This window comes from Sylvia atricapilla, chromosome 5 (assembly GCF_009819655.1).
Source record: "Sylvia atricapilla isolate bSylAtr1 chromosome 5, bSylAtr1.pri, whole genome shotgun sequence".
NCBI classification, from domain to species: domain Eukaryota; kingdom Metazoa; phylum Chordata; class Aves; order Passeriformes; family Sylviidae; genus Sylvia; species Sylvia atricapilla.
Genome location: NC_089144.1, coordinates 69,383,420 through 69,399,451, shown reverse-complemented (window position 1 = coordinate 69,399,451; position 16,032 = coordinate 69,383,420). Strand labels below are relative to the sequence as shown.

The window sequence follows — 16,032 nt, the reverse complement described above, 5'->3', positions numbered from 1 at the left end:
CTGCCCTTAAAGCGCCCAGCCCTCCTCACACGCTGCCAGCGCACATCGCACACCGCGGTGTGAATGCATCCGCGCTCCAACAGCGCTGCTTTTAACTCAAATTTAGGCGTGAAGCACGATCCATGAACGGCCCTGTCGGGAGCACAACGCCTCACAAAAATGGGCCGCTACCGCTTTAAGAACGGCTGCCCCACCCCTGTCGCCCCACCCCTCACAAAGATGGCGCCTCCCGCTCTTCCGCCCTCCTTCCCCGGGAGGCGGTGGGCGCGGCTTTAATCCCGCCCCCGTCGGAAGCGGCGCCGCTGATTGGCCTGTCCCGGGGGAGCCCGGTGATTGGCGGGCAGTGCGCGCGGGGGCCGCTGGGGGCCCGTCGTGCTTTGCCCGGCGCCATCCCCGGGTCCGCCCTCACGCTGTTCGCGGCCGCGGGCTGTCACCCGGTGGCGCTCCGGGTCACACAGTGCGTGGAAGGGCAGGGGCCGGGCGGAGCCGGTGGCAGCCTTTCCCTCGGGGGAAGCTGCCCGAGGCTGCGGGAAGATGCAGTTTTTTGGGCGGCTGCTGGACACCTTCAGCAGCGTCACGCAGATATTCTCCAACCCGTACCGCGTGAGGGAGGTGCCGGCCGCCGAGTACGCCGGTCACACCTGCCTGCGGGAGGAGGGCAGAGTGGTCCTCTACAAGAACAGCCTCTCTCGCTCTTGGGACTGCTTGCTGGTGAATCCCCAGAGTCCGCAGGTCGCGTTCCGGTGAGTTGACAGAGCTTTAGCCATCCCTGCTGACTTGGGAAACCAAAGACCCCAAATTGCTGGTGGCTTCGAGGCAGCGGGTGTGAAGTGTTGTGTTGAAGTAGCAGGTGGGCTGGGAGGCGTGGAAGGCCCGTGCGTGTGCTGGTGGAGGAGTTGCTGCGAAACAGGTCATGGAAACAGGACAAGGTCTAAACATTGCAACAACAGGCAGCTGTGATATAGTTCAGGGCATCCATAGGTTCCCATGCATTTCTGTTCGTTCCTGTTGGTTCAGCATCAAAAGGATGTTTATGAGCCAAACCTACCATTGTTCAGGAAAAGGGATGCTCTCTTCCAGTGAAGTAGTCTCCCTGCTTCCCTTGGAACAAGAATGACACTAGTTGAAGAAGAGAAGGGAAATTCCCAGCACTGCTGTTTGGAAAAGAGCTGTTTCCCTCACATACATGGGATTTGGGTTATTCCTTTGAGCAGGACAAACCCTGTTCTTGCCTTTCCTCCAGACTCTTCCAGCTGGACGACGAAGCAGATGCCCTGGTGTGCTTTGAGCAATATGCCCGGCAGCTGCGCCCTTTCTACGAGAGCTCATGCCAGCCCTTGTCCCTGGAGGAGCTCCAGCAGCTCAGCGACTGCATCCGCAGCTACCCCAGCTGGTCTCCTGCACACATTGCTGTGGAGTTTGGCCGCCGGGAGAGCTTCCGGCACAACCACATCTTGAGGCAAGGAGCAGGGTGTCTCCAGGGGGTCGGTGCTCAGAAGGAGCTTGGGAGGGCAGGCTAGGCTGTATTAGAGTATCCCTTTTTTGCCGTGGAAGCTGGTTGGTGGGTTTCAACCTGCTGCTGCGGAGCCTGGAGCTCTGCTATTGACGCTGGTTAGGTTATTGCAGCCCTTGTGGAGCAGATTTTTTGGAGGGGGTTTTTGCTCGTTTTTGAGCCATGAGAGTGGAGGTACAGTAGGACTGTCTGGAAGCAGATTTTGGCCACAAGGCCTTGCTTTTTTTTTTTTGATGTGGAGGTTCTGTTGTGATTTAACCCTAGCCAGCAGGCAAGCCCCATGCAGCCAGTCTTTACTCCCCCACCAGAGGGAGTGGGGAGAGAATCGAAAGGGCAAAAGGCAGAAAACCTGGGTTGAAATAAAGAAAAAGCAAAAGCCATGTACACCAGCAAAGTAAAGCCAGGAATTGAATCACTGCTTTCCGTGGGCAAGCAGATATTCAGCCACTCCCAGGGCCTCATCACACATCATGGTGACTTGGGTAGACAAACACCATCACTCCAAATGTTCCCCCACCTCCTTCTTCTCCCCACACTTTATATACTAAGCATGATGTCATATGGGCTGGAAGATCCCTTTGGTCAGTTCGGGTCACCTGTCCCTGCTAAGTTTCCTCCCAGCCTCCCCTGCTGGGAGGAAAGCCTTCAGTTTCCTCACCAGTGGGTCAGTATGAAAAGAAGAAAAGGCCTTGGCTGTGTGTAAACTCTGCTTAGCAGTAACAAAAATATCTCTGTATTGTCAACTCTGTGTTCAGGACAAATCCAAAACACAGTCCCACACCAGCCACTGTAAAGAAAGTTAACTCCACCCCAGCCAAAACCGGCACAAGTTTACTGAGGATAAGGTAGACTGGTGAGGAGTTAGGGGACTGGAGGGCGAATAGCAGCACCATCGCCAGACTGTAACTGTCTCCTGTCTTCCTTTGGGCAGAGGGAGCTGATCTCTTATGGAGGGCAGGAAAAGGTGCAACATGTCAGGGAGAGAATCCAGGGCAGGGCTGCTTGATGGCCCTTCCCTTTGCTTCTTCCCTAGCAAAAGGCTGGGCTTTCCTGAGCTTCATGGTTCACACCAGATGGGACAGATGTGGAGGCTACCTCTGTGTCATGCTCTCCTCCTCCCCGTGGCCATTCCTGGGGCTCACACTGAGTCCTCTTGCAGCTGTGTGAACAGCACGGACAGCGAGGAGGGCTGCACCCCGCTGCACCTGGCCTGCCGCAAGGGGGACATGGAGTGCCTGCTGGAGCTGCTGGAGTGCCACGCGCGCGTGGACATCACCGACAGGAACGGCGAGACTGTTTTCCACTATGCTGTGCGAGGGAACAACCCCCAGATCGTTGAGGTGGGAGCGACTTCTAGTTTGGGAGAAAGCGCGACTGGAATGGGTCTTCTCCGTGCTGTGATAAAGATGGGAAAACGGCCGCAGATGGGGAGAGAAAGTCAGTTCCCTCTGTTGAGTTATGGCTTGTAGCCCCTCTTTACTGGTGCTGTTTCTCATATTCGAAGTGCAGATTCAGCCAGGACGTTAAGCAAGTTTCCTCAGAAAGTAATCCTTTGCTGCTATTTGCATCAGGCCTTCATCCAGCTTTTCCTCAGGCCCATGGCTGTCCATTCCCTCTCTCCTGCGGTGTTTGGTTTTGGGCAGAGTGCTCCTGTAGGGGGAGGTGTGTGTTGAGGATGCCATGGGGGATCCCACAAGCTGAAGGACAGTTCAGAGCTGCTCGGGGCTCTCCTGAGCTCTCCTGCTGTTTGAACAGAATGACCTTGCATGAGGGACAGTGATAAGAGCCTCGAGGCAGAGACAGTCTGAAGTTGTAGGTGTTCTTGATTGCTGAGAAGTGCTGGGCAGAATGATGGGGTTTGTAAGGTGTGGGTGGCCTTGCACATGGTTCCTGAGGTCTGTCAGCTCCCCAAGATGTGGTGCAAGCCTGAGACTGACTCTTCCCCACAGCTGCAACCTCTACCTTTGCCCAATATCTGTTATGATATCTCTCGTTCTGCCTACCAGTCCGTGTTGGAATTTCCTAATGCATGATGAGGTAGGAGGAAGATCAGGGCTTGCCATGCTGTGGAGTGGGCATTTAGGAACTTTGTTTTAAAAGGCTATCCTCTTCTTTATTTCTCTGGTGGCATCAGCTTGGCTTGTTGTCTGATCTGTCCCATGTTTGTTTGTTTTCTGTATTGATTCCTTGCTAAACCAAAGAAAAGAAACTAAATTACTGCTGCTCATGTGTGCACCAGGGCTTGCAGGGTTTCCCCAGCGTGGCAGTGGGACACACAAACCAGTCAGCATGTAACAGATCTACAATATACAAGGAGCAGGGATGGAGAGGACAGGCTGTAGCATTGTGAAGGGTCCAGTACTCCAGAGTCTGTCCTCAGAGCTCAAGAAGAGATGATGCTCTTCCATGTTTGTCTATCTATTTATTTATTTACTGTCTCCTCCTTTCAGCTCCTGGGCAGAACCCCAACTACTGGCCTGGACCATCTGAGCCATGAAGGGCTGACAGCTCTGCACCTCGCGTGCCAGCTGGGCAAGGAGGACATGGTTCGGGCCCTCCTAAAGTGCCGTGCCAGCTGCAGTGTCATGGGCACGCTGGGCTACCCCATCCACACAGCACTGAAGTTCTCCCAGAAGGGGTATGTAGTGTCCCCTCTGCTCTGGGGACTTGCACTGCCCAGGGCTGAGCTCAGTAGGACAGGTCTTGTGTATAGTCATTGTCAAAAGAACAGGGAAGAGCTGGTCTGGGAAAGAAAGAAATGCTTTCAGAATAAAACCTTTTTGTCCTTGAATTAATACCTTATTCAGTATCAGACATCGGGAGAACGACACATATTTAAAAAGATCTGTTTGTGAAAGACCTTTTCTCAAAATGATCTGTAGGAAGATGATTAACTGATGCTTAGATAGTATTAATTGCTGTATCTCTGTCTTTGAGTGCTCTGATACTAATAAACTTTCATTTCAAGGCTTAGTTTTTCCTATCTCCTGTAAGCTGGAGATACTCTTGACTCTTAATAACACACTCTGGAACCAGGTCAAAAGAGGCACAATATTTGTATATTAATTTCAATATTTATTATTGAATAATATAAACATAAATTTATAAAATATTTATAAAATCAACATAAATATTAGTTTTTCAGTATTTATTCCCTGTTTTCTTTGGAGAAATTTAATTCCATTTGTATATGGTTTATAATGATTAATGTTCAGAGAGTGTCCAATCGCCACAAACAGGGCTTTCAAGGCAACACTAGCTGCTGGTAGCTGATTTTTAAGCATTTTGAAAAGTACTTCCCAACATTAGACACATATTCACAAGCCCAGAATGGTCACTGAGGTTGCACTGGGGCTCCATCTCTTGTACAGGTTTTTTTTGGTGGTAGTGCAGAACATAACCAAATTTCGTAAGTCTACCTACCCTATTTTGTAGGCACCAGATATTGGTCTGTTCACAACAGGTGTGGTTTTTCACTCATAGGGAAGTACACAGATTCTTAATTTCAGCAAGTATTTAACTATTATAGTTCTATCCCCATGTGTGCCTGGAAAGAGAGGAGAAGAGAAGGATTTGGCTTCTCAGATTTGGAGAATTTCCAGAAATGCTATATTACTGTATTGGAGAAGCACCCAGATGTTGCTCCACAACTTGTAATTGGAGAGATTCTCCTGCTTTCAACACTTTTTGGCTTGTATGCCTCCTGTTGTGCCCACATTTTCTGTGAAGAGCAAAACAAAAGTGCAGCTGAGGAACTCGCAGAGACGCTGCTGCAGTTTCCTGGTTTTCCTCTGGGCAGAAGGCAGGTGGTGATGTCAATGGAGGTCTTGAGTCAAGACAGCAGCCAGCCATTCTGTCATCTCACTGTCTTTCTCAGGTGTGCCCAGGCCATTCTCGAGGCAGATGCCAGCCAGGTTTGCTCCAAGGACCCACGCTATGATGCCACTCCACTGCACTGGGCAAAGAAGGCAGAGGTAAATAGAGCCAATCCATGGGGAGGGCCTGTGCTGCAACTCAGCACCCAGTTAGTCCTTCTGTGGCTAACTTTGTCCCTTTCTGGGTGCATGTGCAGAGCCCTGGAAGTGTCAGAGTCCAGCCAGCAGCCCAGTGTTTGATTCTCTTTGCATTGTGCCAGTCAGTGCTGTTTGCCACAGGGAATAGAGCAGTGGAGCCTTGCAGTGAAATAAACTGGTGGGCTCGTGCCTAGTATTTCATCCATGGCTGTGAAGCTGCCAGCTTGTCCCTTTTCCCTTTTGTTGAAGAAATTGCTGCACTGTCCCTGAAGCACAGTTGCCCCTGGAGGGAGCTCTCTTCTCATTACCTGCCGGTTTCCTGGGAGCAAACAGGTCGATGCCATAGAAACTGCAGGGGAAGTGTGAGGTAGGCATAGAGTGGTGGCATGTGGGTGAAAGTCCATCTCCTGCCAGAGCTGGGAAGGATGGTGATATACCATGCTGGAGCACCTGAATGATACTTGTTGCAGGCAGAGGGCATTGCTATAGCAAGGCTCTTCTCCCTCCTGCAGTATCCCGTTCCTCTCAGAAATGGAGTTTCAGAGCAGAGCAGTCCTGTGGAGTTTCAGAGCAGACTTGAATTTGCTTGGCTTCTAAAGAGAAGCTCAGAAGGCAAAATTTTTCCTTTCAGTCTGCGAGGATCCTGGCCTGAGTAGGAACTGTTTTTTTCTCCATTGATCTCAGCTATTCATTATAGTTGTGTATCAGTCCCAAAGGATCCAGAAGCTCCAGCCAGATTGCGCAGCCTCCAGCTAGTTCTGTGGTAAAAGACACAGAAATCCCAGTACTTGGAACAACTCAGCTGGCATCTGCCAGCCAACTGTGTCCAGGCTAAGGCTCCCTCCTCTTCCCCTGCTTTGCCTGCCATGAGACCTGGATGGTTTGAGTTGTCCTCATGACTGCTTTCTGTCTTCTCGACGTGGGGCGCAGATGACGCGGCTGCTGCTGGAGTACGGCTCTGAGGTGAACGCGAGCAGCCGCACGGCCGACATGGCTCTGCACATCGCGGTCCAGAGGGGCCGCCTGGACTGCGCCATGGTCCTGCTGACACACGGAGCCCACACCAACGCCCGGGGGCGCGATGGCAACACGCCGCTGCACCTGGCCATGAAGGTGAGCTTTCTGCAGATGCTGCTGGGAAGGAGAGATGATTTTCTTGAAGGGTTGAGACAGCGACGGAGTCTTTTGAAATTCTGGCTGTTTTGTGTGGTGTTTCCTTGTGGATGCTTTGGCTAATGAAGAGGGGAGGAAAGGGAATGACAAATCGCGTAGCGGCTCTTGGGCTGAGCTTTTTCTTGTCCCCTAGCATGACCACCTGGATATGATCAAAGCAATCATCGTCTTTGGAGGAGATGTTGAGATCCCAAATGATTTTGGGGAGACGCCAGGATTGTTGGCAGCCAGGAGCAGCAAAGGTGAGGGAGCATGTCAGCAGCCTTGCAGGCTGAGCCCAGCATCCTGTCTCTTCTTGGTGGCCAAAAACAGTGTCTTGGAGAGAGATGAAAACATTCCGTGCATGAGTGATGGCACTCCAACATGCTTTCCCAGCTTCTAATTGCTGACGTAGTAGGCACCTACTTTGCTAGCAGCAGAGGCTTTGTATTAATAGCCCTTAATGAATTGCTCTTCTGTGACACAGAGATGCAAGAGGAAAAGCTGGCACGCACTCCCCCTCTTTTGGGTCATCATGTCAGGCACTGCAGGCTCACAATGGGATAATGTAGCACTGCTGAACCGCCCAGGCACAGGCAGACATTGTGTGGCACACGCCCTTGAAGCTGCACAGCAGTGTATATTCCTGCTGTGTGTAAGTCCTGCTGCCTGGTGTTTGGGGAGAGAGACCTGAGACATGTTTTGCCCTTCTGTAGGTCATCCCAGAGGCTTTGTGAGGGTCAGGCCTGCTGTGAATTCGGCAGAGCACGTTTCCCCGTGGTGTGTGCGTGCACTGATTCTCTTTCTGATCTGTAACTCCCCCTTCATCGCCTAAGGTGCGAACCGGAAAGTGCTCTTAGACCTGCTGCAAACTGTAGGGACCGAACGCTGCCACCCACCACCCAACCCTGACTCCCCAAGCCTGGCACCATCCGCTGCCTCCTTCCTGGAAGGCCAACCTTCCTCACGGAGCAACCTCAACAGCTTAGGTAAAGCCTTCTGTGGCCCTCCCTCGCTCTTCTTCCTTCTTGCTTCACAGTGCTGTCTCAGACCTCTTCAGATGGGTTATGCTCTGGGAACTGTCAAAGCTCTCACTGTCTGGTGACTCTGTCCCCATTCACCTGTTGGAGGATCCCATCTCTTTTCTCTGGTTTTCCTCTGTGTGTATTCTAAACTCTTGTACTCAGAACATTTGTTTTATAGACCTGACACAATGTAGCTCTGTAAAAAGAAAGACTGATTCCCTCACATCTCTGGAAGAGGGTGCACTTAGCCTGCAGGTACTTTATCCCCTGGGTCATGTGTAGAAGGGAAGAAGGTGCTTGCTGGTCTGCCTTGAGGAGCTCTCAGTGTTGTGCTGGGCACAAGGAGATTTAGAAGTGTCACTTATTCAGATCCTGGAGGCCAGTGGCTGGGAGAGGGAAAGGGTGAACCCTGAGGATAAACAACCTTGATCATGGGATTTGTTATGCATAGGAAAAGTCTACCTTGGGACATATGATTTTGTTGAATCTTATGGTCTGTGCTGCCCAGACTGTCTGAATAAGCAAGTGGGTCTGGTCTAAGTGACGGGCTTTCTGCCTTCAGGGAGCTCCAGAGCTCAGGAAGAGGCAGCAAGAGGGGTTGTGGACTAGGCAGTGGGTGAGTTGACTTGGAGGGTCATGAGAAGAGCATGCAAGCAGCTAACATCTGCTTGTGGACCACTTCCCATCTCAGGTTGGAGGTTTTCTTTGCAAAAGCTTTCCTGTGGGGCTAGAGGACAGCAAAACCCTTTTTTATCGTGGATTCTGGCCCTTGAAGAAACTCCTTACTGCAGTTCAGTGTTGTCCACAGCCACCTTCTGGCCTGGGTGCTGGCAGGAGTCTGTAACTTCTCTTGCCCCATTCTTTCTTCTTTTGGTTTTGCAGGCTGGCTTCTCACCTAGCCTGGATTGGTGCCCTGCACCCAGGGTGGCCTGGGTGAACGTCAGCTGAGGGGTAATGACAAGTCACCCTGTCCTCACAGCTCTCCTGCCTAGGTTATTTGAGGAGTAGATTCAGGTTTTATCTTAATAGCTTGCAGTAAACTGCATAGTGGGCATGCTGCTGGGCTCTATTTTCTCTCACCCGCTGTGCACATCATCTGCTTCTCCAAATCCTGTGTTTTCCAGTGTATCTACAGCTGCCCCCTCCAAGGGGTGGTGTTGCTGTCCTTTGGTGTGGAGTTAAATTTGGGGGGTACCTGTTGGCTGTTGGTAAGATGGCTTGTGTCTCCTGCAGGTGCCTTTATTTGATGGGGAGGGGAGTTGGATATTCTCTCTTCGTTTATGGTGGAAGTCAGTTACCACACTGATGAGCTCTAATTTATTTTTTTCCTTTTGTACCTTCATGGCCCTCTAGGGTACAAGGACCTTCTGTATATTTCCACAACACTTGGACAGTTGTTGAAGGCACCAGATGTTGTGGACATGCCCAGTGAGGCTAGAAGAAAGTAAGTGAGGAACAGCTTCTGTCCAGGCTCCTGTGCAACTTGAAGGTGAAATCTGTGTGTGAATTCTCCCCTCCCACACCCATGGGGATGGCAGGACAGAGCTGACATTATTTTGTGTCCGTCAACATTGCAGTTTCTCCAGCATCTTTTGAGAAATCTCTGTTTCCATAAACGACCCCTGCTCCTGCCTGGAGCTGCAGTGGAGCCTGAGCTCAGGAGGTGAAACCCTCCTCTGTCCCTCCCCTGTGCTACTGGGCACCCAACACTGTTTTGGCTTTGTGGTTTCCCAGTCTCTACACACTGCCCTGATGTTCATTCAGCTCCTCTGCACTGTCTTGGCAGTACCTGCACCCCATCTTGTGTGGAGTGGAGAAGGAGTTGGCACTGAAGTGCTGCTGGCAGGATTTAGGTCTGTCTGTTTTTTTTTTTTTTTTTTTTATTTGCTACACAATACCCATAACTGTGTAGTAAGGGACTTGGATGTATTTTTGGTGGGTTACTCTGTCTCTGGTGTAGAGGTTAGAGGTGGCTATGCAAGGGCAAAGGATGTTGCACCAGCTCTGGCAAGGCTTATTGGCATGTCTTATTTGCACCTGAGAAGGAAGGCACTGCTGGATTTATTTATTCACCGATTACACTGTCTACAGCAATCTACTTACTGCCATAGCTCCCCATCTCCAGGGCCATGTTCCCACGGAGTATTGTGTGATTTGTAATCTGTCCCACAGCTCCCAGTCATCTGTGTCTGTCTCTCTTCAGTCTGGACCGGCTCCTGTGCTTGGATGGAGGGGGCATCCGTGGCCTTGTGCTCATCCAACTTCTCCTGGCTATTGAAAAGGCTGCAGGCTGTCCCATTCGTGAGATTTTTGACTGGATTGCAGGGACCAGCACTGGAGGCATCTTGGCCTTGGCTATTGTACATGGTAAGGACATAATGGGTCCCTTCTCACTTCCGTGGGCCTGAGTGTTCCTCTTGGGGGAACAGATGTGTGGTGGGGGCTGCCTCTCTGAGTCCCGACAGATCTTTTCTGCCTGCCAGAGGAGGGAAGGGATGTTCCTTAATGAAGGAAAGCCTCGACCTGCCTTTGCACTCGCTTCTCATGTCAGCTGGCTTTGAGCAGCTTTCTGGGTTTTGGGGAGTGCATGGTGGCAGAGTTCAATGTTCTGTACTTTCTGTGCTCTCCTTAGAGCAAGGTGATTGGTACATTCTGGTAACGGGAAACAGCTCTGAGCATGCTCCTCCTCTGTAATCCTTCCCAGTCATGCTGCTGGGAACCAAGCTGATGACAGGCAGCTTGGGAAGAGAATTGGATTGGGAGTGATGCCTCCCATCTCCAACTTGTTCTGGGAAATCCTTGCTCTGATGTGCTGTTTGTTCTGCCTGCCTTTCCTCCCACTGCCTGCTCCTCCCAACGCTATTGCCCATCTCAGGGAAGTCCATGGAATACATGCGCTGCCTGTACTTCCGCATGAAGGATTTGGTGTTCCGGGGCTCTCGGCCCTACGAGTCAGAGCCCCTGGATGAGTTCTTGAAGAAGGAATTTGGGGAAAGCACCAAAATGACAGATGTCCGAAAACCCAAGTAAGTCCTGCCTCGGGCTGTGCTGGTTGATGCTGTCCCACACGTGCTTTAGACTTGTTTCAGCAGAGATGCTCAGCCTCTCCTTAGAGCAGATCTGGAGGAGTGTGATGTGCAGACTATTGAAGCCCTGAGTATTTTTTTTTTTTCCATTTTACTCTTACTGTCTTGTGTCCTCTTCTCCAGGGTTATGGTGACAGGAACATTGTGTGACCGACAGCCAGCTGAGCTCCACCTTTTCCGAAATTACCCTGTACCAGAGACAAAATGCTCCACTGAATACAAGACAAGTGCATCTTTCCAGCCACTGACTCAGCCAGAAGGTAAATGATGGTACACAGAAGTCCATCTGGTTGTTGGGGAGGTTTCATACCTCAGAGACAGATTTCATGTTCTTCCTCCCATTGCTCTGAAAATCAGCAGTGGCTCATCCCTGGTCTTGGCTTGTAACTAGGTCCCAGTGATGGTTCCCATTTCTCCTCTCTCCTCCTACCTTGCCTTCTCTTGCACTAGGAAGGGGCTGGCTAGTGAGGTTCATGAGGAAAGGGGTCTGCTCGAGGAGGCTTGCATACAGTCAGCATCTTTCCCTGGGCTTCCACAGAAAAACATGAAAAAGCCACATAACCAAAGTGTGCAGCTCCCTCCAGCTTGCTGCCTTGTCTGGCACATGTAACTGGTTCACTATCAAAATAGCAGCAAGGAGAGGATAGAGAGTGAATTTGACCCAGGATATAAAGGAAGTGGTGAGAACATCTTTTAAAGTCCTGCAGAGTCATCCTGTGCATCCAAGCAGAAGCCCTGCTGTTGGGAGAAAGAGGCACAACCATGTAGGGCAGGGTTTCCTGGGATTGCAAGCCATCCTGATTTGTGTTGGTGCAAGAGTTTGCTGCAAGAGGCCTTTTGCTCTCTGTCGCTTGCAGAACAGCTTGTGTGGCGCGCTGCCCGCTGCAGCGGTGCAGCTCCCACTTATTTCCGCCCCATTGGCCGTTTCCTGGATGGAGGGCTGCTGGCCAACAACCCCACCCTTGATGCCATGGCAGAGATCCACGAGTACAACAAGACACTGATCAAAAAGGTGAGAAATCCTAGCCTTGACTGGTAACTGGAATTTTTTTGGCCCCACTGAGCATCTCTTGAAGAAGTGGGAATGAGAGTGGATACATCTTAGTCGGTAAACAAGGTAGCAGTGCAGCACCCTAAAATGGAGTGTATGGAGGAGGATATGTGTTAGGAACAGTGGCTGGAAGGTGAGAGACCTCTTCTAACAAGAGTGTGAGAGAGGGAGACAGTCTGATCAGCCTCTCTGCGCTTCTTTGAACAAGGATGATTCTGTTGATGGTTGTATGTGGCCCTTGACATGGCTCTGCAGGTCCTTTTTCTACCCAAAAAGAAATGGAGAAGACAAGGGTAAGGTACTCTGCAAGGCTGAAGAGTGAATACCTTCTGTGGCGTGGCAAGTTCTTCAAAAATACCCAGTGGCAGCTATTGCTCCCTGTAGTTGAAAGGGGCGGTGTGTTGCCAAAATGAATGAAGGGTTGGACTGTTTCATGGTCATCTGATCCTAGGGCTCATCTCCAGGGTGGTCCCGTGGGTTTAGGTGTGTTCAGGGGAGAAGGGACAGAGTGCTGAAGTCTGGTTAACAGCTGTATTGGCAGGTCATACTTAGGGGGAGGATCGAGGATGAAAAGGCTGCTAAGCCTTTTGCCTTGGCTTTCAGAGCTTCCCGGGGAAGCTGCTGTGAAAGACATGCTTCACTTTTATTGTTGGTCATTGCAAACAGATCTTTTGTTTTTCTTCAGGGTCGGGAGCAGGAAGTGAGAAAATTGGGGTTGGTGGTCTCCTTGGGAACAGGGAAGCCTCCGCAGGTCCCAGTGAGCTCTGTGGATGTTTTCCGCCCTTCAAACCCTTGGGAATTGGCGAAGACTGTCTTCGGGGCCAGGGAGCTTGGCAAGATGGTGGTGGATTGTGTGAGTACTGTGAGGAGGGGATGGCAAAAGACCCCTGGTCTTGCTTGCAGGGAGGGAGAAAAGGTTTCCAGTTTCCAGCTTCCTCCTTTTGGAAGTAAATTCTATTTCCTTGGAACTGCTCTGACCGTGGATATAGTGGGTAATTCAAGAATTGCGGGAGCACTACAGGCCTGAAATCCTGTCTGATTCTTTGGGGTTTTGGTGCCCAAGGGATATGCTTGCAACTGAAAAGAGCTAAAGACAGGACAGTAGTCAGCGACTCTTAGGAGCATTTGCAGGTGTGAGTTTGTGAAATTCAGTATCTTTCCAGGAAGCATTGTTTATCATCTGAGCAACCTGGGAAAAAAAAAAATTATGCCTCAGGAAACAGCAATTTTTTTTATTTTTATTTTTTTTTCAGAAAAGCTTTTTTTTTTTTTTCCCACTGGGGAAATTAGTAAATACTAGAGAAGTGAGAGAGTCACTAATTAAAAACAATAGTTGAGAGCTATGGTTAGGAGTGTATAGTTGGTATGTGCATTTGTGTGCTTCAGGAAGATCATTATGTGTTGTTCATGAAAACACTAAATGGATGAAAGCCAGAAAGATCAGAACTACAGTTCTGACTATGATTTTAATGCTGTTGCTTTATCTCCTTTTTAGCTTCCTGAATTGAGAAAATGCCCAGAGTCCTTTTGCTTCTCCTGTCTTTTATCTCAGGGCTCCCAGGGAAGCTGTCCCAGGATACTTCAGTAAGCTTGAAGTAATCACAGGCTCTCTTGTACAGACAGAATGGATACAGATGAAATCCCAAGGAGGCTGTCATTCAGATCATCCTGGGAGTTTCCTTGAGGCAATCCACTCTGTGCTGTGATGTATGAAGGGTCTGTGGGGTGCAATTCTTGTGTCCCAAGGATCAGGAACACTGTCCTTATGTTAAAAATAAAGACAAAGAAAAGCCACCCAACTCTCGGTGGTGAGCAGTGTCATCCAGGATGCCCTTGCCTCCTGGTTTTTATTTTCCCTCTGAGGCTTGTGCAGTTGGACTTGGTGCCAGGGAAGCCTGTTGTAGGCAGGGGAAGAGCAGCCAGGCTGTAACTGCGGGCCTGTTTCTCTTGCAGTGCACTGACGCAGATGGCCCAGCTGTGACTCGTGCCAGGGCCTGGTGTGAGATGACAGATGTCCCATATTTCCGGTAGGAGCTTCCTTTCCGCTCTCTTGCGCAGACCTATTTTTATCCCTCTCACTTCAGACCTGACTGTGGCATGCGTCATCCCAAATGGCATCCCCTCCGGAGGGACGCCTGCACATGCCTCAGTGACACAGTGGAGCGTGCCCTGGCCCACACATGAGCTGGGGCACCCAGCACGCCTGGTCTGGGCTAGTTAGGGGAGGTTTGGGAGGGGTTATATTGCATGGTCCTTTGGGATGTGCATCCTGCCCTAACCCACCCACAGCACAGCCTGTTTCAGACTTGTCCCTCGTGTGCTGCAATTGCTTCAACTGTGCCTGGGCCTTTGAAGGACGGGGAAGGCCTTTGCTTTGCAAGCCTGACCCATCAAGGGCCAGCGAGTGTCCCGATGGTGGGAGCTGCCTGGTCAAAGTGTTCTGCTTGGCAGGCTCATGCCTGCTCACCTCCGTGTCTCTGCCCAGCTGGTGATGCTGTCTGGCTGTCCGCAGGCTCAGCCCTCAGCTGGACACAGAAGTGATGCTGGATGAGGTGAACGATGCCGTGCTGGTGAACGCTCTCTGGGATACCCAGCTCTACATCTACCAGCAGCGGGAGCAGTTTGAGCAGCTGGTGCGACATCTCTGCCGATGACTGACCCAGAGGGTGTCGTTCTGCCTTCTGAAGGCGAGGAGCAGCAGATACTGAAATGGCTCTGATTTGCCCTTGAGCCAAGCTATTGAGGTGGGGGAGAGACTTCTAATAATTGAAAGGAATTAATACTGAATAGACAACACTGCACATACACACGTATTCCCAGACACAGAATGTATGACATGTATGATAGCTGTGAAGTGCCGACAGTTATCTTTGTGCTATTAACCCATCTCTGCTGCTGTGCTTGGTTTTGCTGCCCTGCTCTCTGACCCAGAATCCAGAGCCCTCACCTACTTGTCTCGAGCTGTAGCAGCTGGAATGTCTCCTGTCTGTGCAGTAACTCCACTGACAAAGTACCATGCACCTTCCTACGTCACAGAATGGGCCTGGGCCTAATAAAGCTTCACGGATTGCTTGTCCTACTGGGCCCAAGGTATTTCAGAGTGTATAGTATGGGGAAAAGGGATTATTTTTCCCTCAACACACCTAGTTTGGAGAGGAGCAGAAATGCTGCAACTCTTTGCAGTAGATATGATGCAGAAAATTGCAGCTGGCCTTGGGAGAAGGGCAGGCCTTTCCTGAGACAGTAATTATCTGCAACAGCTTCTCCTTTCTCCTCTGAGATGGGCTGGCAACACTGCCTGAGGAGGGAGCAGCCACCCACACCCAGGACTTTATTGTGCCACTGATTTGCTGTGTTACACTTTGCTCAGGGGCTGAGATGTGAAAGCCTGTCTTACTCACAGCAAGCTCAGTGGAAAAGACAAGAGCCTTGCCTTTGTAGAGTGATCGTTTCTCTTTATTCTTAATATGAAACTGAAATGCTCTGAGATCAGTTCCCACCAAAGAAGCCAACCCTGTGACAATTTGGATTTACCTTTTTATTACGACTAGAAATTGTACTGTGATTGCTACACCACTTGTTGTTTCTGCAGTAGTTTTTGCATATTTATAAATAATTTATGTATCTATTTGGAGACGTTTTGAGGAGTAACCTGAAAAACTGAATTTTTAATGATTTTCTTTTGAGTGAAAGGACTGCTGCTGCCTGTTTCTGTGAGAAACTAAAATGTCCTAAAATAAAGAGGGATTTGCATTTGGTTCCAATGTCATGCAGTCCATGGTGGTCTTGTCTTTCTCTCAATCCTACGAGTTCCCAGAGAGGCTCTAGGCTTGCAGACTCTGAATTTCTTACAGGTAGAAAAATCAGAAAAACGAGCTCCTTGAGACACAGGATTTATACCCTTTTTAGGGGCTGGAGAGGTGAATGAGCTGTCTCTGCAGCCAGCCCTGGGAGCACATAGGTGGTGTGAGCTAGTTACCCCACAGCAGTTGCAACCAGAGTAGAGAGGCTTTGAATCAGCTGCAGTATGAGGATCATCTTGGAGCTGTCCAGGCCTAAAAAATAGAACACTGGGTTTTGCTTGATCCATCTCTTCCCAGGCATATGGCCAGAAGAAATCACAATGGCAATGCTGGTCCCAGATCACCAGAGGTGAAACCTGGCTCGGAGAGAAGCCTGTTCCTGCTGTTAA

The 16,032-nt window shown here is 50.3% G+C and overlaps 1 protein-coding gene across 2 annotated transcripts; it reads left to right on the top strand.

The window, feature by feature from the left end:
- Window positions 1-372: 372 nt before the first annotated feature.
- Window positions 373-15,604, top strand: PLA2G6 (phospholipase A2 group VI). Of its 2 annotated transcripts, XM_066320012.1 has the most exons (16): window positions 373-743; window positions 1,244-1,459; window positions 2,673-2,853; window positions 3,964-4,151; window positions 5,391-5,487; window positions 6,457-6,639; window positions 6,833-6,941; window positions 7,515-7,667; window positions 9,057-9,147; window positions 9,907-10,070; window positions 10,579-10,729; window positions 10,913-11,049; window positions 11,647-11,801; window positions 12,526-12,693; window positions 13,794-13,867; window positions 14,353-15,604. In XM_066320012.1, the coding sequence occupies exons 1-16, from the start codon at window positions 535-537 to the stop codon at window positions 14,492-14,494; spliced, it is 2,418 nt and encodes an 805-aa protein (XP_066176109.1). In that variant the 5' UTR covers window positions 373-534; the 3' UTR covers window positions 14,495-15,604. The 2 variants fall into 2 exon arrangements, with proteins under 2 accessions (XP_066176109.1, XP_066176108.1); XM_066320011.1 differs by lacking the exons at window positions 373-743; window positions 1,244-1,459; window positions 7,515-7,667 and having other exon boundaries at window positions 2,677-2,853.
- The last annotated feature ends 428 nt before the right edge of the window (window positions 15,605-16,032 follow it).